The sequence below is a fragment of the Elephas maximus genome, chromosome 13 (genome assembly GCF_024166365.1).
Source record: "Elephas maximus indicus isolate mEleMax1 chromosome 13, mEleMax1 primary haplotype, whole genome shotgun sequence".
Lineage (NCBI taxonomy): Eukaryota > Metazoa > Chordata > Mammalia > Proboscidea > Elephantidae > Elephas > Elephas maximus.
In genome coordinates, this window is record NC_064831.1 from 53,018,792 (window position 1) to 53,044,521 (window position 25,730).

The following is a 25,730-nucleotide window of genomic DNA, read 5'->3' on the forward strand; positions in this document are numbered from 1 at the left end:
ACACATGGATGCCCACTCCCAGCGGTTTCAGTGTAGCTTAGCTCCACAAGACCCCAGCCCAGTAGCTAGCACCAGGATTAATCTAACTCCCCCAGGTTGAGACCCAGGGCCCAGCCTGTGCTCAAGGCTGACTGCCCTTTCTGAGTGACCTACTAAGACCTGGGGCCACCTGGGAGATGGGCTTTCAGACAGAAGGACCCTGCTTACAGTGTTCTGGCAGGTCACATAGCCCCCCACTCATCCTCTGTTGCCCCTCATAACATGCCCAAGTCTGGAATTGCCAGGGGCAGAGCCACACACTGCCATCACCATCCTCTTCTAGTCTCTTATTCCCAGGTAGCATGTCCCCGGAATTTCTACGTTTTTCAAAGGCTCACAGGAATCTCGGCAGGGTCAAGTATGGGATTTAGCTCTGCCCCGTTTGAGAAAGAGCTGTGTAGGCTGCTTCCATGAACCACAGTCTTACCGAATATTGTTGGTGGCTTTCTAAGACCTGGCCCAATCCCCTGCCCCCCCCCCCCCCCATGCTTCATACATGGACTCCCCTCGCCATTGCCTGCCTGGCTTCCCTAAACTAGCTTTACTTAGTGGCCAGCATAGACTTTGCCTCAGAATCCCTGGGCCCATGAGAGTTGGGCAGAACGTTTGGCCTTAAAGCCATTTTCTAAGAGTTCCATCACTGAACTGCTGAGAAATCAAGTGGTGCATTGAGAAACACACAGGACGTGTGGGCCCTAGGGTGCCTGGTTGCACCCACGTCAGTGGTAACACATAGAAGGGGCCCCGGGCCCAAGGAGCTACATGGCTCTCTAGAGGAAGAAAGCTCAGTGTAAAACAAGAAATAATGGAGTGGACTGTAGGGGCCACTGGGAAGGTGAAGGTAACTACGTTCATTTATTGAGTGCAAACCCTGTTCGAGAAGTTCCCCAATGAACTGGCTGTCAAGGCAGAAGGCTGTGACTAGTCCTCCCTTCTCCTTGTGATGACATTTATTGTCCCCCGAGTCACTCAGTGCCACCCTTTCTGCTGGGAATCAGGTCTAAGTGTGTCTTAACAAAGACTCCCAGAGATGCTGTGGAAATGAAGACCCAAAACAAAATCACCTTCTAACGTGTCATGACAGTGCATGTGAAGAGAACCAGACATACATGTGTAGATACCTGGCTTGGGATTAAGTTTCTAACAGCGCCTGCACTTGAGACTTTAGAATGGTTGAATATTTAGGCTGCAGCATGAACAATTCTGTTTGTAATGAGTCTGTAACGCCGCTGCCAAAAAGGAACAGTTATCAACGACCTGCTTCAGGATTCTGCTGATTTTTTTACACAGGCCCACCTCTATCTTTTCTTTTTTAAGTAGACATTCTGTGTTAGTAAGGTCGTTTCACTCAATGCATTTGATTAATAAGTAGTTTTTAAATCCATAAACAAGATTGAAGGAGCTTAAGTTACAGTAAGGAAATGTCTGGTTGGCAGAAGGAAGAAGTGTTTACTTTGGGAGGGAACTGGAAACGGAAAGAGATGGAGATTGTGAGAAAGGTTTGGCTCTCTGTCTCCAGAGACCTTTCAAAATGGAATCTGCAGCCCTCTGCCTCGGGTAGTGGAAATGCTGGCCGGCCAGAGTGTTTAAGAGAGGACCTGATGGTCTGAGTGCAGCCCTTTCCACATCCAGGTTCTTACACGCCAGCCTCCCTACCTGTACAACCAGCAGATTTCCTTATTGCAGCCCAGACCGTGGAAGCAAAATACAAAATGCAAAGGCAGCCAGGAAAGAAGCTGTATCGCTGAAAGCACGATAGCAAGTTACTTCGGCTATTGGCTTGGCGTTTGTAGCAGCTGATGTTTTCTTTCATTAAGGCTCTGTTTTTTCACCGTTACCTTTTAAAATGTATTTTTACATCCCAGACACAAGAGCAATATGACCTGGAGTGAAAGGAGGCAGAGAGAATATAAAATTACCAGTGGCTCGCTAAGGGAAATTCTTTGTGTGCGTTTGCCAGACAGATATTTGAGGGGAAAGAGAGAAGGTTAGGGGAGATCCCTGAAGCAATGTAGCTTTCTGTTCTGAGATCCTGGAATTATTTGTTTACCCAAGAGGGCCTCACATCACAGCATGTGAAAATATTTATATCCAGGGCAAACAAGTAGTCTGCTGTGCCGAGTCAACCTTTTGGTCTTCTCCAGGACTGTGACAATCACACAGCAAGTCACAGCTTTGCTGTCTGAACATCAAGCAGGAGCTGTGGCCACTTATTTTCAGGTGGAAATCCAAAGGTTTATTAATATCACCGTGGAAATTTCTTCAGAAAAGTGAAAAACCCTCCAGCAGTTTTGCAATTTAGGATTAGTTTCCTCTTTAAAAAAAAGAAGAAGAAAGACGTTGAGATCCCATGAGCTGTAACTCCTAAATGTAAATCCTGAGGAAAAGATTAAGTGACCAGAGCTTTCGCCCCAGGAGAATTTGCTGCAACCACTCGTGACGCTGGATGTCTTAAAAGCCGGCAGGAACATTTGTTACAGCACTTGTGGCGAGCACCACGGCTCGTTTCCCCAGGGAGATAGATGGATGTCCACTCCAGATTTGGCTAAAATTTTCCACTCCAAGGCACACCTTCTGTGGTTGGGAAGAGATGGACGGCTTCTGTAGGCCATTTTCTCTAAGGAGAAAATATAAAGCCCACTACATATCTTCTGTTATTACATTTTCAGGCTCTTCCAGGCAAATTATATTTGATCTGTTTCAAATGTGTTTGAAGACTTGAGAAAAATCAACAAAAGACTTGAGTATATTTTGTTTAATTTATGCAATAAGGAAAATGATCAGTATTTCTTAGACTCCTACAGTTGAAATTCCATCCGAAGCCCCATAAAGGCCAAGCTTCTCATTTCCCTCAAGGCACAAAACCAAGAGACAACTTTTCTCCTTTTAACTTTTATCTGTGGAAGAAGGGAATCGAGGGTTTTTCTTGACGTGAGAGGGATGCCTTAATAAGGTTGCCAATTAAAACCCCAAGTTTTATGTCTTTGAGTACATTCCTTTATAAGGGACGTTGGGCTGGCTGTAAGTTGGATTTCCTTTTGGGCTGGTCATATTTGCTCTAAGTGTCGTGTTGCTTTGAGAAGCTTAGCATTTTAATACCCCTTATCTATTCAGTGGCCTTAACATTGCCTTCCCTTCTGGAATGGCCCTTGGATAGTACAGAATGTTCTGTGGAATTGCCAACAGAGTATGTGGATTATGTTGCTATCTGTGGCTTAAGAGCTCCAGCTATCCCACATGCTTATGGAAAAGAGTAGCAACAGAGATGGATCTTTATTAGGAAAGCCTGTTGCCATTTGTCCTTGATCAAAAAGGATCGTCCAGCTGAGTACAGGAGAGGTTTGCATGGCCAAGCCTCAAGAAGGCCTACAGGCACCTACAAGGTAATTGCTGTGACCCGACACAGACTGGACTGTCGGGACAGAGCCCTGGGTTGACTAGGAACTCCAAGGCTTTTGCAGTCATTGCCTTAGTTTAGTCGCAGCCCTTTCCTTTCTGGTACTGGTTTGTCTTGGAGCTCCTTAACTGGAATTTCATCCCCGACGAGCCTTGTGCCAGTCCACTGTTGGATTTACAGGGGACCTGGCTGCATGTGGAGTCCCTGGGCGGTACAAATGGTTAATGCACTCGACTACTAACCAAAACGTTGGAGGTTGGAGGCCACCCAGGGGCACCTTGGAGAAAAGGCCTGGTGATCTACTTCCAAAAACTCAGCCATGGAAAACCCTCTGGAGCACAGCTCTACTCTGACATATCTGGGCTCACCTGAGTCAGAATCGACTTGACGGCAACTGTTTTTTGCTGCATGTCTCATGCCACTTCCAAGAAAGGGGCTGAGCAGCGGGGCACTGGTGTGTTTTTATAGTATTGCCTCTTGAGAAAGGATGGGGCTAAGGGACCACGAGGGCATTGCAGAGGGTGTATTCCACTATTTATTGCGTCTATGCATAGGTCTCAAGTTTGAGGCAGCTGAACGGGTCCCTCGAGCCCCAGGGTGATTTAAGAGGCACGTGCTTGTCCCACGGCACTCTGCAAACAGGAAGCTCAGGCTCCCCTCCTTGCAGAGAGCAGAAGAAACACGGGGAATGCCGTTTAAGAGCCTGGATGTTTCAGCACAATGGTTCAAAGCAGGTTCTTCAGAAACCTGACCCAGGCGGGGGCTTTGGGGCTTCTGCACGTTTGATTCGAGGCTCATTTTGTAAACGTAATTTAACATTTTAAAAACTTTTAGGAAAAGCTGCATGGGCTCCTGAGCTTCGTCTAAGTCAGTGTCAACCATTTGGAGCCACTAGTGCATGAGCCCAAGGAGGGCTGATAGCGCAATAGTTAATTAAGCATTGTGCTGCTACCTGAAAAGTTGGTGGTTCCAGCCTACCCAGTGGGCGGGCAGTCTGCTCCTGTAGAAATTACTGCCTAGGAAACCTATGGGCAGTTCTACTCTGTCACGTGGAGTCACAGTGACTCAAAAATCAACTGGACAGCACCTAGCAACACCAGCACATTAACCCAGCTCTGGGTGGTTTTTTTGCAGACCCCCTTCCCCCCCAGGCTAACGCTGCTTCTGTCGTTGTTGCTGTGGTTGTGTAACTGTGGAGAAAACGACTCCATTTTGCTGTCATTTATACACAGATCAGGGTTTTCTCAGCACCATGCGGCCAAAGCAAAATATAGAAATAAGTTGGCGACTGAGGCAGCAACTGGCCTTCATAACGCCCATCTTTAAAACTCTGGTTCACTCAGTCTCGTTGTTGACTTCAGAGTCGCAGGTATGCATTTTAAAGGAAGTGCTTACTGATAACATATTCTATGTTGCATGTTGAGGTTCCACATGAAATTCTATTTGGGGGTAAAAAGTTTCTGCTAAAGGGGAAAATAAGTTAGAAAAGCACTGGTCTACCAGAGCACCGTGCTTGGAATTAAAGACTAGATTCCCATCTTTCTCTGGTTAAGACCGGCTGTGTGATCCTGGCTAAGTTATATCACTTCTGGACCGCAGTCTCTTCATCTGTAAAAGGGGGAGGTCTCTTTTATGTTGAGATTCTATAAATGTGCCCTCTCCCATTTCCTCCTCCCCTGGCTTTCCCAATGGCACCCTAACATTTAGAGATCTGGGGTCATCATTGAATGCAGAACTCTTGGCCTTTGGATTAGCTCTGATCCTTGAATACCAAAAACAACCATATATGCGTCGGGGTAGAATTGTGCTGTGTAAGGTTTTCAGTGCTTGATTTTTCTGAATCCTGCTTTCTTTCGAGCCCCTATGTAGGCTGAAACTTGCAACTTTTCGGTTAGCAGCTGAGCATTTTACCTTTTGCACCACTCAGGGACTGACCCTTGAATACTTAGGGTTAAAGAATATGGATCTCAAAGGACTTGAGAGCCTGACTGAGTTTAAAACTTTAATGGGGGCATCTCCCGGCTTCAGCTTGACCTTGTTTTTAAACCGGCGAACGTGTCCAGCGAACATACATTTGAATGGCAATTACCACTGTTTGTGCTGAATGAGAGTGTCTTTTCCCTCCTCATTGCTGCACTAATCCAGACATGTTTGCAGGGTCACCATGTTGTACAAGACAGAGGTGGCACTCATGTTGCATCCTACATGGAGTTGGTCAGCAAGACACCCCTGCCCACTGGAGGCACTTTTGCAACTCCCAATGTACAATGGAGGACACCCCAAAGGGCAGAAGTTCTACTTCCTGGATCAGGAAAATTTTCTACTAAATAAACTTGAAAGTGTTTTAGGCCTTACGAAGTTAAGGGAATAACACTTTTCCCCAAAAGCAGCGTGTGTTCAATAATAAGACAGAGCATTTGCAGCCCCACAGACTCCCCAAAGTCACCCTTCCTCAAACTTGGATTCATGGGGATGGTATCAGACAACTGCATCCAGGTGACTAGAAGCTCCCAAGTTTTATCCACAGCACCTGAGATCTTTTAGTAAATGCTCTTGGTAGATGCTGGAGGATTAAGCCACAGTTTCTGGCTATCGTGGATTCTTGAAAATAACGCTTACTGGCTCATGATTAATTTTTGTTTTGCTTTTAGTTGTTTATCTGGGCTGGAGGGCAGATTATTGATCAGACCAAAATGCAAATTAATGTGAAACAGAGCCAGAGGGATGCAGACTTGTGGAGGTGGCAGTGGAATTATATCTTAAAGGAGACAGCTGGCAGCTTATCCTTAGCAGAGCTCATTTAGTTTCTCAGCTGGCAGTGAAACTTAGGACAACCAGGGCCATTTAAAAAATGCATGCCTGCTGAGCCGTTAGCTATAAAAATGTACCTTTTTAGGGAAACCACAAACCTGATGTGGTAGAAAGGAGGCCTGGGCTTAGGATGACCCATCTCAGGGGGTGTGCTAATTGGTAAACTTAACCAATTTTGCAAGAATTTGAACACTCTAAAATAGACTTAATACAAATCTGTAGATATTGAACGTCCGATAACTCTGCTCTGTAGGGTTGTTAGGAGGGACAAATGAGGTTCCAACACCCAGTAGGAGCTCAGTAAATGCTTGCTGAATGGATAGCTGAATGATCCCATAAAGTTCATCTCATTAACATTCTTACCGGTGGCTCAGGACACAGATAGGCTGTGAACCAGAAAAGGCAACAGAATATTGAGACGGCATCATGATAGCACAAGGAGATATTTATTTAATGGGACTGTGGGCATTTCACAATCTCTGAAAAGGGAAGCAAAATCAACCAAATTCCATACTTCACTAAACACAGGCTTCCAATCCGAGTGGAATTTTCCTAGCCAGGCTCCCATGGGACGGAGGAGAATTTTCCACATAGGGAAGCCCTCCACGGCAGGGTTCACGATGCGGCTCCTTCCCCATCCTGGATTTGTCTCCACAGATTGGATTTCAGATCCGCACTCGGGTGCAGGACCTGGGCCACGGCTGTATCTTCCTGGTCCAGAAGGCAGGGGCTCTCCAGGTTTGTCCCACGGACAGCTACACCAAGAGGGAGCTGATTGAGTGTGCCCGTGCCGTCACCGAGAAGGTAAGGAGCAGGCTCCCTCAGACACAGCCTCAGGTACCGGCCTCTCTGGGTTAATGGCTGTGATCAAGGACCTAAGTGGGAAACTAAACCAAAAATCAGCCGAGGCAGCTGTCATCTTTTTCCCTCATCTCCCAGGGATGGGGCCTACCAGGGAACTGGGGTGATTGATAGACCCTGAGAAATTGAGGGACCGAGTGACTGTCCCATAAAGGTTGGGTCCCTGGTGGGTGACCTTGAAGGGCTGCCCTATGTATAAATATCAGAGTCACAATCAGCAGCCAGGAGCCTGCTGCAGGGTGGAACTAGAGCTTCTCCCTTGGAAACCTTTTGATAACTTGTGCCCCCTTTTCTAAGGAGCCCTGGTGGTGCAGTGGGTCAGCACTCAGCTGCTAACCAACAGGTTGGCAGTTTGAATCCACCAGTCGCTTCCATAAAGATTTCAGCCCTGGAAACCCTATGGGGCAATTCTGTTCTGACAAGTTGAAATCAATTCCACAGCAGTGGGTTTTTGTCATCCTTCTTAAGGAGGCTCCCAGGTGGCTGAGAGCTGGGTAAGAAGCACCTGAAGTTCCTTTCACGCATCCTCTTTATTTGCAGACAGGACAGGAAAGGGGGGTGGGGGTTAAGTGACTTGCTCAAAGTCCCCCAGCTTCTTTGTGGAAGAGCTAGAACTTACACTAGGTTTTCTAACCCTCAAGGCAGTCGGTTTTAGAAACAATCACACAGTATAGTGCATAAGCCTGAAGATCTTAGCTGAGTTACTTCACCTGTCCAAGCCTCCATTTCCTCGTCTGTAAAATGGGAATAAAGTCATACCACCTGGCTCACAGGGTTTCGAAGATTGAACATGGTATATGTAACAGTGCTTGGCAGAGTGCCAGACACCTAGTTTAACATGTAATAAGCAGTAGCCATTGTTCCCTGTAAGCTCACTGCTCCCAGAAGTCTTCTCTGGTTAACGAGGCTCCGGCCGGAGCATCCTTTCATTCCCGGTAGCTGTCACATTCACCCGCAGGGTGTTCATCTTTTGCTTTGCTGTTGTCTCTGAATCATTTTTCAGATGCACACTTTGGCAGGCTCCTGGAAGCCCGGGCTTTCTGTGGCTTTCCCCGCTCCTTTCACTTTACACCGTAGGACGTAGAACTTCATCCTGTTTTAGGGACTTGGCTGTGAGACTTGGGTGTCGGGTGGGAGGATTCCTCAACTGGAAGCCACTGCTACAGAGGACGCTCTGTCTGCCGCCCTCAACCAGGAGGCCAAGTGCAGTCTGGCCTCCCAAAGCCACAGGAGCCTCCAGGCCTCCCTGGACTCCGCAGAACGAGGAAATAAATCTCTCAGCTTGAGGAGGGCACTTTTCTCGACTTTCAAAATCTTTCCTTGTTATTGAAGTTCTCTTGCCAGGTTCCCCCATAGAAGACCTCGTTGTAGTGGGAGCACTGGGAGGGGGCGTGGGGCTTCCGAGCACCTTGGTCTTCCTTGGCTGGCCTGGCCTGCTGCATGCTGCAGAGGGGGCCTGATGTGGTACACTTGGAGAAGGTATACTGTGGGGAGGAGGCTGGCTCTTAGCAACTAGCCTTATCGGCTGTTTCTTGCTGCCTTTCTAATTCCCTTGCCCTCCCGTCCCCACCTGTCATGTCCTCACAGGTGCTGGCTGTGATTATATACCCCCATCACCACCATGAACCCCTTGACTTGTTTACCTCCGTGTCTTCCAACCCAGGGAACCTAGTAGTTGCTCAGTAAACCCCTGCTGACTTGCGCACTTTTCCCATTGGGCAGGACCTTGTTTCAGGGCTCACTCTGATGGGAATGTCTCCCCAGATTTCTGATTACTTGTCACGGCCATGGGCACCTGTTCTGTGGGAGTTCTTTCCAGAAACTGGACACCACATTCCCAGGCCAGCGCTGTGCCAGCCCAGCTTGTCTTCTCCTGATGGGAGCTAGTGGCATTTAACTCAGGAAAGGAGGAAATCGTTCCTGTGGGCCGGCCCCTCTGCCCCTCCTGCCAGGCTGCATCCTGCGTCTGCTGAGGTGCAGCGACACAGGAGGGAGAGACATCTGGAATGCTGAGTCTGGGTCCCTTACTGATGCTGTGACTCCCTGTCCTGGTCGCGAGAACATTCACAGTCACCTTTGGGTCAGGCCAATCAAGCATGGTAGGTGTCTGCTCATCGAGATCAATACAGTGCTCCCATCCTGAAGTCTTAAAGCCAAACCCAAACCAAAAACGAAACCCATTGCCGTCAAGTCAATTCTGACCCATAGTGACCCTATAAGACAGAGTGGAATTGCACCATAGAGTTTCCAAGGAGCTCCTTATAGATTTGAACTGCCGACCTCTTGGTTAGCAGCCGTGGCACTTAACCACTACGCCACCAATAAACCAAAAAACCAGACCTGTTCTCAGTTCCAACTGAGTGACCCTACAGGCTGGAGTAGGACTGCCCCAAGGCTGTCATCTTCACGGAAGCAGACTGCCACATCTTTTTCCCAAGGAGTGGCTGGTGGGTTTGAACCGCTGACCTTTCGGTTAGCAGCTGAGCACTTAAACAGGGAGCCACCAAGGCTCCTTAAAGCAAACAGTAGTTTAGCTTAATGAGTAAAGAATGTCTGCCTTGAGCATTACGATCTTTTAAGAACTATCTGTTTGGGATCAAACTGACAAGAAGACTGGGAGCTTAGGGAGCATGAGTTTATATTATTGGAGGAGGAACAGTTGGGAGAAGGAGGGTGAGAATGCTTGGTGGGGAGCTCCTTCCTCTGCAGAGACGTGGGGGAATTGCAAGCAGGGTGGAGGAGGGTCAGGTTTGCTTTGTGGGAATGGAGTGAGGGGGGTGGGAGGCCGAAGAAGAGGGCCTCTGATAAGGAAGACCCTGGAGTGAACACCTCAGTCAGCTTGCTGGACCCTCGGGTCACTGGGATTATTACTCAGTGGCAGGGGTGGGGGTGTTACATATGCAGACCCCCTCTGGGCTACAGCCTCCCTGGGGTCCGTTAACAGAGATGGCAAGAGGATAAAGATAAATTGTCCCGCCTTTCACAGGAACCTAACCCCTTATTCCTCTTTGTAGTTTCAGAAACATAATGGTAATTAGGTAATTAAAAGCACCTTCCCTCTATTGAAGTCTTTACCTGCCAAGCTGACTCCTTACATGTTTTCCCCCACTTCATCTTCCCAGTGGAGCCTAGTGGCACAGTGGCTAAGCACTCAGCTGCTGACCAAAAAGGTCAGCAGTTCGAATCCACGAGCCGCTCCTTGGAAACCCTACGGGGCATTTCTGCTCTGTCCTATAGGGTTACTATGAGTCAGAATCAACTCTACAGCAATGGATTTGGTGGTTTTTTTTTTTTTTTTTTAATCCCCCCAATATACCTACAGGCAAGAATAGCTCCATTTTACAGATGAGGAAACTGAGGCCTAGAGAGGTGAAACAGCTTGCCCAAGTCTATATAAATGGCAAAACTGGGATTCAGACTGAGTCTGATTCTCAATGCGTGCTCTTATCCCTTCACGTACATTGACAAAAGGAGAGAAAATTCATGTTTTCAGAGTTACCGCACCTTTGGTTTACCTTTTCTCCATTTCACCCGCCCCTTGCCATTCCCTTTCTGCCGGCAGGTGTCTTTGGTGCTGTCTGCTCTCCAGGCTGGGAACAAGGGGACCCAGGCATGTATCACCGCGGCCTCTGCCGTGTCTGGGATCATCGCCGACCTGGACACCACCATCATGTTTGCAACTGCAGGGACCCTGAACGCGGAGAACAACGAGACCTTCGCAGACCACAGGTACGGGAGCAGAGCCCCCCGCCAGGTTTCTGGGCAGGGAGTGGGCCAGGCTGCCCAGGCTCTGAACCTGCATAATCAACATTAGAGATGCTGTTCAGTGCCAGAGTGTGGTTATCCATTTTCATTACAGCAAGATGCTTCAGTGGGGAAAGTGAACCACGGAATCAAAATAAGTCCCTTTTGCTGACTGTAAAAACAGAGTTAGGTTTGAGTTTTGCCCTTCACAGCCCCAAATCCACCGTTACAGTGGAGGATTTTTTTTTTTTTTTTTTTTTTTAAGTTTTCACTTTCCAAGCCGGAAAGGGCTGTTCCTCTAACTTGCTTTCCCACCAACCCCAGTGGGATTGGGAGTGACAGGAGCAGGCACATTTAGGCCTTACTGGGTTTTCGGGGGAGCCCTGGTGGCACAGTGGTTAAGAGCTCAGCTGCTAACCAGAAGGTTGGCAGTTTGAATCCACTAGCTTCTCCTTGGAAACCCTATGGGGCAGTTCTGCCCTGACCTAGAGGGTGCAAGGGGATTGGTTTTTGATTTGAGTTTTGGAGAGTGAGGTTCCAAGCCTGCTGCCTCTCCCTGGCTTACGCAGATAACGCTGGCTCTTCAGCCTCCGCTCGGGAGCCTGGTGCAAGGGGCTCTCCATCACTGCTGGGGACCCCCACACACATCCTCGCCACGTGTCCAGCGCCTTTCTTCCTCCCTCTGCCATCCTAGGGCTAGACTAAGGGAGGAGCCCCCAGTGCTCTGTCTCCCCTCCAGAATCCAACCCCTTGGGCTCTGACGTCCTAGACAGGGTGCCCCAATTGATGCATCCTCACGGCTCACTGTCCCTATGAAGTATTTTAAGGGATCATAGGAGCCACAGAAGAGACTGGCCTTTTATTTAGATATAGGGCTAGAGGTGTTACCTTAAATGCGGGTTCGAGCCACCTGCCGCAAAGCCAACACTGAGACCGGAGGAGGTAAGCAGTAAGAAGGCTTTATTGAATATCGGTATTCAAGAGACAGAGGGGGTTAAATTCCTCCCAAATTCTGTCTGCCCTAAAGGGTTGATGGGAGGTTTTTATATGGGAAAGATCAGAGTTACCTAATGTTTTGAGCACGGTAGTTCACAGATGGTCTTATACATCACAAAACAACTACAAAAACTCTTTATTAAACTAAAGATAAACATGCCAGGCATCTGGACTCTCATCAGTATGTTTATAACAGACTGAAAAACTCTCATAAGAATCTCTCGGCTAGTGGAGCTGTTTTGCCAAGTCCACTGTGGCTGAGATAGGGAGCAAGAAAGAAAGCCTTCCTGTTGGTTTGCAGGCTGAAGGCCATTTCTCAAGAGAACAAAAAAAGAAGAAAAGAGACCAAGGCCACAGGAGCTGAGATAGCTCCGCACCCCTTTGGAAGAGACCGGTGCAGCTGGTGCAATTAAAAAATGTTTAGAGATTACTTAGAGCATCATTATGGCGTTAGTCATGTCAAGCTCTCAGTCACCTATTTTGAATAGGGGAAAACGTGTTGTAAGGTATGAGGGTATTTATTATGTTTTAAGAGCCTTTGAACAGGCTGCTCAGCTATATTTTGAACAGAACCATTTTCCAAAGACTAGAGATTAATCACAGCTTATACAGTTATACTAAAACAAATGAAAAAATGTATTCTCTCTATAATGTTAAAATATTAAAGAAAATGCATTTTCACTACTTCAGAAGAAGGGAGCCAAATTGGTGGGCCTGAATCTTTCACTGAGACTGTATGTTAACTGAGTACTTGCATACTCTGTTGGCTTTCTTCTCCTTTCTCCAGTTTATATACATGGAAGATGAAAGCCACATGATAGGGGGAGCACTCCACCTTTTCTAAGCGCTATAATGAAAGCCCCCTACAAAGGATTTCTTTCCGTCTTAACTACAAGTAATCAAGTTTTGTCCTTTGTGTCTCCCTGTCTTCTTCCCTCACCCCCTTTTTCAGGGAGAATATTCTAAAGACAGCCAAAGCCTTGGTTGAAGACACAAAACTGCTGGTATCCGGGGCTGCATCCACCCCAGAGAAGCTGGCCCAGGCAGCCCAGTCCTCGGCAGCCACCATCACCCAGCTCGCCGAGGTGGTCAAGCTGGGAGCAGCCAGCCTGGGCTCAGATGACCCTGAGACACAGGTATTGGTGGGGTCTGGGGGCTGGGTCCTCGTCCAATTCCCACAGAATGGTGTACACCAGCCTCAGGGTCTAAAAGCAAAGTAGGAACTTTGAAGTAAACAGTATGTGTCTAAATGTGCCTGTGATTGTAGGAAGCGGTTGTTATGGCTGTTAGCTGCCGTCGAGTTGGCCCCCAACTCATGTTTACCCCCATCCACAATGGAACGAAATGCTGTTCTGTGATCAGTCCATTGTGATCCATAGGGTTTTCACTGGCTGATTTTTGGAAGAAGATCACCAGGCCTTTCTTTTAGTCCATCTTATCCTGGAAGCGCCACCAAAACTTGTTCAGCATCATAGCAACATGCAAGCCTCCACCGACAAACGGATGGTGGCTGTGCATGAGGTGCATTGGCCAGAAACTGAACACAGGCCTCCCTCACAGAAAGCGGTTACCTAAGCGAGATAGCGTCATGGGCTATGGTGGTAGAGTAGGGATAGGGATGAACTGACGGATTACGGTGAAATTCAGGAGGAAGGCTCGACTGGGCTTGGTGATTGATTGAAGGCAGTGGGGGGTGAGGGAGAGGGTGGAGTCAGGGGTGACTCCCATGTTTCAGGCTGGAGCAGTGTGTGGATGGTGGCTCCATGTACTGAAGTGAGGTCCCCACAGGAAGGGTGGAGAGATGACAGCAAGGATAGTTTGGGGCATGTCGACTTGGAAGTGCCAGTGAGACAAACTAGCAAGTAGGCATCTGCTTGCTCAGAACAGACGTGGGGATTCAGCAATCGATGCCATATACATAGTGACTAGAGCCGCAGGACAGGAAAACCATGGAGTGGGAAAAGAAGGGGGTTCAGGGCAGAGCCCTGAGAAACCCAACACTTAGGACCATATTAAGAAGAAGAGGTACCCAAGGACACTGTGAAAGATAGCAGCAGCAGCTGGTGGAGGAAAGCCAGGAGGGCGTGATGCTAAAAGGAGAGACGGCTGAGAAGTCAAGAGAGATGATGGTCTGAGAGTTGGCCATTGGCCCTGGTGCCGTGGAGGACATTGGTGATCCCAGCAAGGGCTGTTTGTGTGGAGTAGACAGCAGGCTGACAAGAATGAAGAAACAAAGTCAGCCCACACAGACGACGTACTTGAAAGTCTGACGCGGAAGTGGGGTAGAGAGAGGAGCTGGAGAGATGGAGGAGGGGCCTGAGCTCCTGTAATCTCCAACTGCCGATTTAGCAAATACATTGATATTATCTGCCTGTTCTTTGGTCTCCCATTCTAGATAGTAAGCTCGTCAAGGACAGTCCAAACAAAAAAACCCAGTTGCCATCGAGTCAGTTCGAACTCGTGGCGACCTCATGTGTTTCAGAATAGAACTGCGCTCCATACGGTTTATATGGCCATGACCTTTTGGGACTACTTCAGCAGATCGTTCTTCGAGGAGCATCTGGGTGGGTTCAGACCATCAACCTTTTGGTTAATAGCCCAGCACTTAACTGTTTGCACCACCCAGGAGGGCTCCTCAAGGACGATAATCATGGTTTATTAATCTTTAAAACCTGAGCACCCAATACAATTCCCAGCACATAGGGGATACCCAACAAATATTTGTTCAACTGTTTTTGCACCATCAGCCAGCCACAACCATCGATAAATAGAATGGAAAACTAAAAAAAAAAAAAACCTGTTTTCTCTATTCCAGCACATTCAAATGGTAAATGCGTCTGCTTTCATTGCTTAAAGTATACGTAACAAACTAGTCTGTTTGGTCCATTTGGCCAAAGCTGGATAGAAGCCACCATCCAGTGCCTGGGTGGACAGCTGGTTAATGCAAGGCCAACAGCTTTGCTCCCATGCCACGGTGGCCCTACCCTTTCCGACATCCTCTAGTGGGGCTTAGCTCTATGGGAAACATTCTTCATGTTCCCCTTTATTCCTTCTGCTGAATGTCTTTTTGATAACATCAGAATTCAAATTGGCTGCCTTCTGGAACTCTAGTATTCCCAGAAATCCCTGCCTATGGTATTGTTTTCACCCCCATTAAGGAAGGAAAAGTTGAAAACATGGTCCCTGGAATTGGAATCATGCAGCAGAAGTCCTCTCTCCTTGCCTGATACAACTTTGGGAAAAGTGAATGGCCAGAGGGGATTTAAATCTCTGAACACAGAGAAATGTCCTGAATTGCTGTAAAGTTTTCACTCCCAAGTGGTCTCGATATCTGGAAGCACCAACTTCCAATGAGGCAGCACCTAATTAAAAAAAAAAAAAAACCCTCACAGAATTGTACAGGGTCAAAATGGCTAATGTTATATATATTCTATCACAATAAAAACAAAAAGAGAAGAAAAATTCCCTTAGAAAAATGTTCTCACTCATTGGTCAGTTGTCCTGGGATGGAGCGTTATATCCTAGATACTGGCAGCTGACTTCTCTTTGTGGGCCTTGGCCTCTTCTCTGCCCTCTCTGCTGTGATCCCAGGAATCAGCACACCCCGTCTGTACATGACACACTGTGCAGACCTGTGGACTCAGAAGGTTGGCTGAGGTTTCCGTGCCTTGTGCATGAGAAGGCACAGGATGGAGCTGGAGGCAGGGAGAGGGCAGGAGCCCACAAAGGCACGGTGTTGCTATGCTTGCAGGTGTCTGGGGCTTTAGGGTTTCTAATACGTTTAGTAATCAAAAGACACATTGCATTGGGCAAATCGGCTGCAAAAGATCTCTTTAAAGTGTCAAAAAGCAAAGATGTCACCCTGAGGACTAAGGTGCGCCTGATCCAAATCGTGGTGTTTTCAGTTGCCTCGTGTTCATGTGAAAGCTGAACCATGAATGAGGAAGACAGAAGAAGAACCGATGCCTTTGAATTGTGGTGTTGGAGACGAATATTGAATATACCAGGGACTGCCAAAAGAATGAGCAAATCTGTCTTGGAAGAAGTACAGCCAGAGTGTTCCTTAGAAGGAAGGATAGCTAGACTACATCTCACATACTTTGGACGTGTTATCAGGCAGGATCAGTCCCTGGAGAAGGACATCATGTTTGGTAAAGTAGAGGGTCAGCAAAAAAGAGGAAGACCCTCAACGAGATGGACTGACATAATGACAGAGGGCTCAAGCATAGCAACAATTGTGAGGATGGTGCAGGACCAGGCGGTGTTTCGCTCTGTTGTGCATAGGGTGGCTGTGAGTTGGAACTGACTTAACTAACAGCACGTAACAACAACAACAACAATACATTTTCGTGTATGTTGTCCCAGTTTATCTTCTTGGCGATGTGGTGAGATAGACGGGGCTGACTTTGCTAATCCCATTTGTAGAGGAGGAGCTGGAGTTGGAGAATTTTGTGTGGAGCTTAAGACCAGAGCCCTTAGGATCCTCTGACCAGCGTCGGAACTCCACACTCTGTGAGCGTGGACATAAGGATTGCAGTTCCCACTGTACGGGCGGCGTGAGGATTAAATGAGATGACGTGTGTAGAGTGCCTGGCACAGCACCTGGAGCAGTGCCCTCAATACATGGAAGTTGTTGTTATCGTTACAGAAGTTGGAGTCATTATTACAGCTACTCAGACTTAAACGCAACGCCCAGTATCATGTAATTCCTGAGTATGGCTGGTCCTTCTGATTCCAAGTCCAGCACACAGAAAAAATGTCTCCTGTCAAATGGCCAACAGTCTCCATTAAATTAGAAAATGAACATAAATAATATATCGTATCCAGTGGGTACATGTCTATGTATTCGTTCACTCCACGAGTATTTACTGAGTGGCTGCTATGTGTCAGTCCCTGTTCTGACTGTGAAACAAACCACAGAAGAAGTTCAGGCTGGCCCCCCAGGAGTTCCCATCTGAGGGAAGGAGACAGACAGTGCATAAGTGGATAACTGATCAAGTAGTCGCAGATACCGGTGCATGCTATAGATGCAGCAGGGCGATCTGATGGAGAGTGATTCAGTGTTTGTGGGGGAGTGGGGCCTAGACCTAGGGTAGTCAGGAAGGGTCTCTGAGGATATGACCTTTGATCTGAGACCCCAAAGATGAGAAGGAGCCAGATTCCAGGCAGAAAGAACAGCAAGAACAAAGACCCTGAGTCAGGAGTGTGTTATGGTCATCAACAAGTGGAAAGAAGACAAGAGCCTGGGGTGGTAGAGTGAGGCAGAGAATCCCAGGAACCGAAACTGGAGAGGAGGGTGGGGCTTTGCAGACCAGGGTATGAGGTCGAGATTTAGTCTCGGTATTTCTCAGTCACTGGTTCAGGAACACAGTGAGGAGTGTTTTGCCTCTCAGGTGTCTGCTTAGCTGCCTCCATCATTTCATACACATTTATCAGCATTGCTGCCAGCTAGGAGGGGTATTTAGACCAAAGTTCCCCACTCTGGCTGAGCTGCAGCCTCACCTGGGAGCTTTTAAAAGTCCAGATCTTCACCCAGGCTCCTGAGTCAAAATCTCCAAGGGTGGCTCCCCAGGTGATCCACTGTGTGGAAGGCTTGAGAACAACTGATTTAGAGACCTTCCTCTTTCTTACCCCAGACTCCCGTAGCCTGCCTGTGGCTCTGTCCTCCTCTGGGTGCAGTCAGCTGGTGGCTCCCTGGCCCCTGCTCACCTGGGCTCCACTCTTACAGGTAGTCTTGATCAACGCCATCAAAGATGTGGCCAAGGCCCTTTCAGATCTCATTGGCGCTACCAAGGGAGCTGCCAGCAAGCCCGCTGATGACCCCTCCATGTACCAGCTGAAGGGGGCTGCCAAGGTAGACTGGGGGCCCCCCTAGGGGTGAGCATGCAGGGGGAGTGCTGGAATGAGAGAAGCAGATGCCAGAATATTGGGGGAATACACATCTGAGTGCTTTTCTCACTTAAAGAAAAAAGGCTTTGCTCATGGTATTAGATCCAGAACCAAAAGGAATAGGCACAGGACACCACAGACAGTACATGACCTGTTCTCTCTTGGCTTCTCTCCCTACACAGGTGATGGTGACCAATGTCACCTCCCTCCTCAAAACTGTGAAGGCCGTGGAGGACGAGGCCACCCGAGGCACACGGGCACTGGAGGCCACAATCGAGTACATCAAGCAGGAGCTCACGGTAAAAGCTAGCAGTTGCCTCCCCCGTTGGGCACCAATGTCCAACAAGTAGCCCACCTGAGAGCCCAGCACAGGCTCCTCTGAGACTTTAGCAGAGAGAGGCCTTACTCGGTGCATAGATCTAGGGAGGTTCATTCACCTGCTGGCTGATAGCTTGCTGTAATTGAAAACTTGGATGATTTTTAGATGTAATTGATAAGGCATAAAATGAAATGGATCATTTTTGGCTCTTTAGCTTTAATTCCACTAAAATTACAGCATACAACCAAAGCATTACAGAAGATTCCTGGCAAGAGGAAAAGTCAGTTTGGCTGTGTGCACTTGCCTTGGGTTGAGATCACATGGACGATGGGTAACAACGCACAGCTCCTCTTGTGACTCATTCTTGCTTTCCACAACAGCTAATGCTGCCACTCACCTGTGGATTTGGGGAGAGGCTCGATGCCCTTACCTGGGACACTTCCCTTTACAACCCAGCTCCCTTCTTTGTGAGATATCTAATCTCAGAGGAATGAACCCTGCGTTCTTGTTTCCCTTGTCTCAGCATTTAGAGGGGGGATGTCCTAGCATTGCTGTGATACGGGTTTTATCTACCCTAATCCCCACAAATAGAAATATGCCAAGATGAATGGTTCCCAACAGATTTTTTTTTTTTTAAATAGGACATCTATCACAGATTCAGCCTTTTCTATTTTTTGGCTTGCCTCTGCCGTCACTTTTCTGCATCTTCAGAACGTCACTTGTGAAGGTCACATACCCCTGAGGGTCAGCACTTGAAATAAGCAAGTCTGTTGGGTTTTGGTGATGGAGGCTTGGGTTCTTCTGTCCTGTCCTTATGAGCCCAGCCTTGGTTGATGTAGTGCTTGGTTCATACTTTCAAGGAGAAACTGCAACCATACAAACACAGGTGTCCTTAAGCCCTGCTGCCTGGCACTCACCTGGCTGCCCAGGCTGGGGGGTTTCCTTCCAAAGGCCTGGACACACGTGTGACAAGTGTGGTGGGCCTACCAGTGACACCAGAAGAGGAGATTTGACATCTGGGGCTGCCCTGGGAAATCACAGACATGTGGCCGATCTAAGTTGACCAGCATTAGGGTTCACCCAGTGTGTGTGTCCACATGCATGTATGAGGTCGCTGAAGGAGCGTGTGCCACAAAGGCAGAGTGAGTTTGGAGGACTCTACATGGGGCCTTCCTTCCACTCTAACATCCAGGGTAGACCTGAGATTTTTGGTATTGGGCTGCTTAGTTATAGCTGCCCATTTCCAGGGTGGTGGTGGTATTTGACCAGTTAGCACAGGGCTAGAATGCTGGTTGGATCCTCCCTTCTCTCTGAGGGCAGGGCTCTAGGAAGCTTTTCCTGCAAACGGGGCTGCCTAGGGCTGAGGACAGAGCACCACACACTGGGCTGGCATCCTCATCTGCAGGAATGGAGACACATTCTGCACACAGCCAGGGCACCATCCTTTATGTTAGAGAGACAAGACAGATGGGCTTCCACCAGAGACGGCTGACTTGACGGACAGGTGGGGCTCTGAAGTAGGACAGCTGCTTACCATGGTTCATTTATTTCCGCTTCTCTGCAGGGGTATGAGAGCCCTGGTGGCACAAGTGGTTTAAGTGTTTGGCTGCTAACCAAAGGGCCGGCAGTTCAAATCCACTAGCCGCTCATTGGAAACCCTATGGCGCAGTTCTACTCTGTCCTGTAGGGTCACTATGATTCAGAATCGACTCGACAGCAAAGGGTTTGGTTTTGTTTTAAAGGGGTGTGTGTGTGTATGTGTGTGTGTGGTTAAATAATTCACAGTGTCACTGTGGCACGCTCCACACGAACGCCTCTGCACGATGATGCAGTTATATTTGTAAGACAGACTAAGAATAGAAGGAACTGGCTGCTTCATTTCCCCACCCCCACACCCCCTTAGAGAGAGACAGTCCAGAGTGGTGCATCCAGGCCAGTCCTGCCCCAGAACTGGCATCGGGATGGCGGAGTTTCAGGGAACCGCAGAAGCACCAGGAGAGATGGGGAGAGAGAATGGGAAGCCACACGGCACCCTTTCCTGGGATGGAGAGTCTGCAAATACTAGGTGTCAGTTTCTGCAGACGGTCGGGCCAACCCTGTAGATACAGCTCCCTCACCATATTATCCCGCGAATGCTGAGAATGGAGGTTAGAAGCTTATCGGTGCAAGAACTTTGAAATGGTATTACCGTAGTCAAATTAAATTTCTAATTTCCTGCCATTTGTTGGTTTCTTCCAGTTACAGGCTCAGTTTTCAGACAGTGAGCTGCAAGCCTGGTCAGAGAGGAATCAATCACTTTTGTCTTTCCCTTTTTGATTTTTTTTTTTTTTTTTTTTTTACCCCTTCTATTTCTAACTTCCAGGTGTTCCAGTCAAAGGAGGTACCTGAAAAGACATCATCACCTGAAGAATCGATAAGGATGACAAAAGGCATCACCATGGCAACAGCCAAGGCTGTGGCAGCCGGGAACTCATGTAGACAGGAGGACGTGATAGCCACCGCCAACCTGAGCCGGAAAGCCGTGTCAGACATGCTGACAGCTTGCAAGGTAGAGGCCTGGGCATTGTTTGGGATGGACAGACAGTTCTCTCTTGTGATTGAGTGGTTTGGTGTAGTCTGGAAAAGGGGAGGGGCTGGAACGTGTAGAAGGGGTCTTGGTAATAAAAGGAATGCTGATGGCACAGGCGTCGGCTGTGGGAATGACTCCTGGGAGGGCTTTGTGTTTGAGAGGGGTGGGTTCTGCCCTGCTGACTTAGTTCCCTCACTTCTTTTATTTTCAGTTCTTCCTAAATAGGCAGGAAGCCTTCTTGCAGAGAATGCTATATAAGTCACTCTGAGAACCATAGGCAGGGATGGTGGCATTTCATCCCAAGTCTTCCCAGTGAAAACTGTGTTCACTCTTCTGCCTGGACCCTTTCCCACCTCCGTCAGGTTGGCCATTTTGTGTTAGGAGAGGCATTGCGATCATTGTGTGAGGAAGTGAGGTCGAGGAACAAAACAACTCCAGGGGATTGTGTTTTCACCATCTACGTCAGACACCTTGGGGGAACTCTTCGGATCCTTGGGTAGGCAGCTAGGGCAGCTGCCCTGAGCCCCGTGCTTGGTAAGGGAGCCATGGCAACCTGTGCCACGTGACCTTTATTTTTTATTAATTAAGAGAGAGAGTGAGCCGCAATAGCCCCCACATCCCTCTGTGTCTATTAAGCGTCTCCAACCCGGGCCTTCACCCTTGTCAGGCCAGCCTTGCCCCAGGGACTGACTCAACTCAGTGACTGATGGATGATCCCCTTCCCACTATGGCAAGGGGCACGGGGTGGAGATTTATCACAGAAGTTGAAAACCAGCTATTACAGCTCGGAGTCTGAGGGAATAGAGCCATTCTCTGTGGTGAAGTGAGTTCTGTGTGAGGAGCTGGTGGGAAGTCCAACTGTGATGGCTTCTCAAGGGCCCCTCAGAAGCCGGCACAGGCTTCACACGGCCTTGAAAAGGCATTGGGGAGACTGCAGAGATTGAAAGTTATCACCCACATCTTAACAGGGCTTTCACTAGTCTAATTTGTCAATCCTTTAGTCCCCTGTACCTACAGCCGTTGAAAACTTATTGCTGTTAGGTCAATTCTGACCTCTAGTGACCCTACAGGACAGAGTATCCCTGCCTCATGGGGTTTCCAAGGAGTGCCTGGTAGATTTGAACTGCTGACCTTTTGGTTAGCAGCAGAGCTCTTAACCAGTACACCACCAGGGCTCTGTACCTATAGCACTCAGGGAGAAATAATTCCTCAAGGAAGAGCCTCAATGGGAGAAACTGTGCCTCTAGAACTCTGAGGGTTTTTTGTTTCTTTTTTTAATGGAAAGAGAGGGCAGTGGATATCCCGAATTGAAGCTCGTATTCCTTGGATTTTATTGCTGTAGGTAGATCTTACCCAGATACCTTCTGCTCCCAAATGTACCACAGCCCCCTCTTCTACTCCACCCACTTTACTCTTTCAACTTCAATGGTCATTTTTCTTTTACTGAGTTAGAGCCACATAAGACTGTTTTCTGGCCAGTCAGCTGCCATTATAGCCAACAAGATTAATGCCAAGATCAGTGTCCAGGAGCCAGGCAGCCCAACCTCAATGCCAGTGGGTTACCGTGGGCTGAAAGATAAGCACGGAAGCGGCCATTTGCCAAGGTGTTTATCTAAATAAAAGACCTTCTTTAACCCCTCCATTCACCCTTGAAAATGTGATTGATGACTCTGTGCTGGGGTCTGGCCATCATGACTGCGTGCAACTGCAGGCTGAGGTGAACCACTTTTTCCTACTTATATACTTTCTCTACTTGAAGAAGAACTTGTTACTTTACACATGTCCTTTTGAGGCACTGAGGCACAGGTCAAAGGGCCTTTAAAACCTGTTTATGTGGCTTCTTTGTAAGGAGGCACCTGGGAGAGGATCTGACATGGAAGACTTCAGCATTAGAGAAGAAGGGAAGTTTGCCCCGATGCAGTCAATGCCACAGCCAGCAGTTAGCTCTTGAGGAAAAGAGGAGAGGCTGGCAAGAAAGCCGCACAAACGTGGGAGACCCTGGCCCCATGGAAGGGATGGCTCTTGTGACCCAGACGCATAGGTCCAAAGTCTTCTGATAGTTGTGATGATCTTAGTTTATGCCCTTGTCACCAGCTAGGGGTTGGGTCCCTGGATTTGGGAATGAAATTATGCTGTCAGACATTTTTTAGCGTCTTTCATGATTCCATGATCTCACCTGGTTATAAAGTTCTATTACTTAGCTAAAACACAAATTGTTTCCATTTTACAGATGAGGAGACAAACGCAAGTGTCTTTCTTGAAGCCTCATAGCTAGTTAGTGAAGCATCCAAGACTAGAACAAGGATTCCTGACTCCCAGCCAACAGCTTTTCTTTCTCCATGATGGAAACAGAATGTGGGGAGAGGTTAGCACAGATTCTGCCTGTAGTGGAGGTCTTTGGTTTGCCCTTGACCTAAAGGGTCCTCTGTTGAGAATTTCAAGATCTAGCTACATAAACCCTTCCCATAATTGGAAGATGTTGTAGAAGCATATGTTATGGGGTATGAAATGGAGGTCCTAGAACAGAGAAAAAAGAAGTGTTATATTGATGGCTGCCTTGAACTGGGGTAACAGGTGAAAAAACCCATTTGTTCCAGACTGTGTGGGCATTCTTATACATGTGCCCTTCTTTCTGAAGCCCCTTGTATGTCCAACCCACATCCTCCCCTTCGAGCTCAAATGGCTCACTGCCCACCTACCCCCCAAATTCCTCCCACCTGCAATGCAAGGAGAGGCAGTTGGGCCCTGTGTTGTAGTCCTGGAGCACTTGGCTTGGTTAGTGGGTTGTGATTGTGTCTGTGTGCTGGGGATCTGGCCGTCTGTAGACTGGGAGCTCCTGGGGGCAAGACCTGGCTCTTATTCCTCTCTGTGTCCCTACATCAAGGCACAGGACCTGGCATGGAGCCAGTAGCCTCTTGGTAGAATAGATGGAGAGCCAAGGCCAGGATTAGCACCAAATGAATAGACATGAGTCTTGGAGCCATTGCTGTTGTGCTCTTCATTGCAGGAAGTCCACCTAAGCCCACTGTGGTAAATATGTTCCTCCTGGAAGTTAGGTGCTTTCTGAAGTCCATTCAGGGAACTTGGTGTATATGAAGCACTGACCAGCTATGCTCAAAGCAGTTTGCAAGGCATTGGGATCTTGCATAGAAGAGGACCAGTTGCCCCCTCAAGGAGCTCCTTCCAGTCAAGTATAGGATGGTAAATGCTAGATAGTGTGAAGCCACAGATACTCTAACTGCGGGAAGGAAACTTAACCCTTGGAGTTGGAGAGGGCCACCTGGAGCCAGTGACATTTCAGCTGGACCTTGAAGAATGAGTTGGAGGTAACTGGTAAAGAGAGACCTGGTGGTTCAGTGGTTAAAGTCTACAGCTACTAACCAAAACATTGGTGGTTCGAACCCACCAGCCGCTCTGCAGGAGAAAGACGTGGCAGTGTGCTGCCATGAAGATTTTACAGCCTTGGAAACCCTATAGGGCAGTTCTGCTCTGTCCTATGGGTAGCTATGAGTTGGAATCAACTCGACGGCAGTGGATGTGGTTTTAGGTTTGGTTTGGTGAAGAGAGAGGGAGGCTGCAGGAATGGTGTGTGCAAGGGCCTGGCCATGGGACACAGCACCACATTTATGGTTCTCCTGGACATGATAGAGGTTAGAGAGTGAGGGTGCAGTGAAGGACTAAGGTGGGAAAGTAAGTAGGACCATTTTCATGAGGGACCATGTATGCCAGGCAAGGGAGTTTGGACTTTATCCTGAGGCCACAAGTATTTGCCATTTTGACATGCTTAATGGAATCCATCCAAACAGATTGCAGTCTCAATCAGAATAGAACCTACCTGGCAGAACATGGCCCGAATGCCATCATGTTGTACGTGCAAGGCACCTCATGGTTCTGCAAGTACTGTTGTACATATTAGATCATTTGGTGCTAGATGGGAAGGCAAGTGTGATTATCCCAATTTGACAGATAATGAAACAGGCTGAGAAAGATGGTGTGGCATGAGCAAGATCACATAGCTATTTGCCATCAGAACCAGAACTGATCTTTTGATTTCTCATCCAGTCTTTCTCTACCGCCTGTGGCCCCCCAGCCATAATGCTCAAGGTCGCTGTGGTTGATGAATGACAGGCATTGTTGTCCCCATGTCACAGACATGAAATGAAAAAGGGAAGCGAAACAGAAAACAAGGCCGTGATTAGGGTAGAATGGAAGGAGCTCAGATTTCCAAGTCTCTGTAATGCAGGCTGTCCTGTTTTCAGGGGAGGTGGTGAAGTAGAGAAATGGCTAGGTGCTGTTTGTCCAGGCTCAGTCCCTCTCCATTACACTGCCCCTGGATCAGACCATCCTGATTCTGCAGGACAGAATACTAGCCAGAGTGCTGTATGTCAGCTTCACAAGCCGAGATGACAGGTGTCACTGCCGAGCCTGAGACTCCCGTTAGGATAGAATGTATTTCATAAAGTTATCGATACTTACATTTCCTTTGGTCTGCTATATCTCCCACCCCTTTGCAGAAAGAAAGTGAGGCAGCTTGCGAGAAAGAGTGTGCGTACAGAAAGGTGTATAGGGAACCAGGGGTTCTGAGTGGTACATCAAGAAGGGAACCTTTTATGCCAAGAGAAGGGTCAACTTGCCGTGTTTGAACTTTGGAGCTGAGCAGTAACGTGGTGTTGTTGTTAGGTGCCATCAAGTCAATTTTGACTCCTAGTGGCCCTGTATAACAGAGTAGAACTGCCCCGTAGGGTTTTCTTGGCTGTAATTTTTACGGGAGTAGTTCATCAGGTCTCTTTCCTGTGAAGCCTCTGGGTGGGTTTGAACCACTAACCTTTCAGTTAGCAGCCGAGTGCTTAACCATTGTGCCACTGGGGCTCCTTGAGTGACAGGGTGGCTAGGCCAAAAATGGAGGTGCAGTAAATTACATAAGAAGTCCTGGTGGCACAGTGGTTAAGCACTCGGCTGCTAACTGAAAGGTCGGCTGTTTGAACCCACCATCTGCTCTGTGGAAGAAAGACGTGGCAACCAGCTTCCATAAAGAGACTTTTCAGAATGGGAGGATTTCCTAATTCCTCAGGCAGACACAAAGGTGTGCCTACACTCTAAATTAA

The 25,730-nt window shown here is 48.1% G+C and overlaps 1 protein-coding gene across 11 annotated transcripts in view; it reads left to right on the forward strand.

Moving 5' to 3' along the window:
• TLN2 (talin 2) overlaps positions 1–25,730 on the forward strand; it is a 490,123-nt gene that overhangs the window by 424,775 nt on the left and 39,618 nt on the right. For 10 of the 11 annotated variants that reach the window (XM_049905877.1, XM_049905876.1, XM_049905875.1 and 7 more), the window contains 6 exons: positions 6,905–7,051; positions 10,671–10,837; positions 12,801–12,984; positions 17,577–17,702; positions 17,920–18,036; positions 20,419–20,604. In XM_049905877.1, the coding sequence (XP_049761834.1) occupies positions 6,905–7,051; positions 10,671–10,837; positions 12,801–12,984; positions 17,577–17,702; positions 17,920–18,036; positions 20,419–20,604 (927 nt within the window). The remainder of the gene's footprint in view (positions 1–6,904; positions 7,052–10,670; positions 10,838–12,800; positions 12,985–17,576; positions 17,703–17,919; positions 18,037–20,418; positions 20,605–25,730) is intronic. The other variant, XM_049905885.1, reaches the window with a different exon arrangement.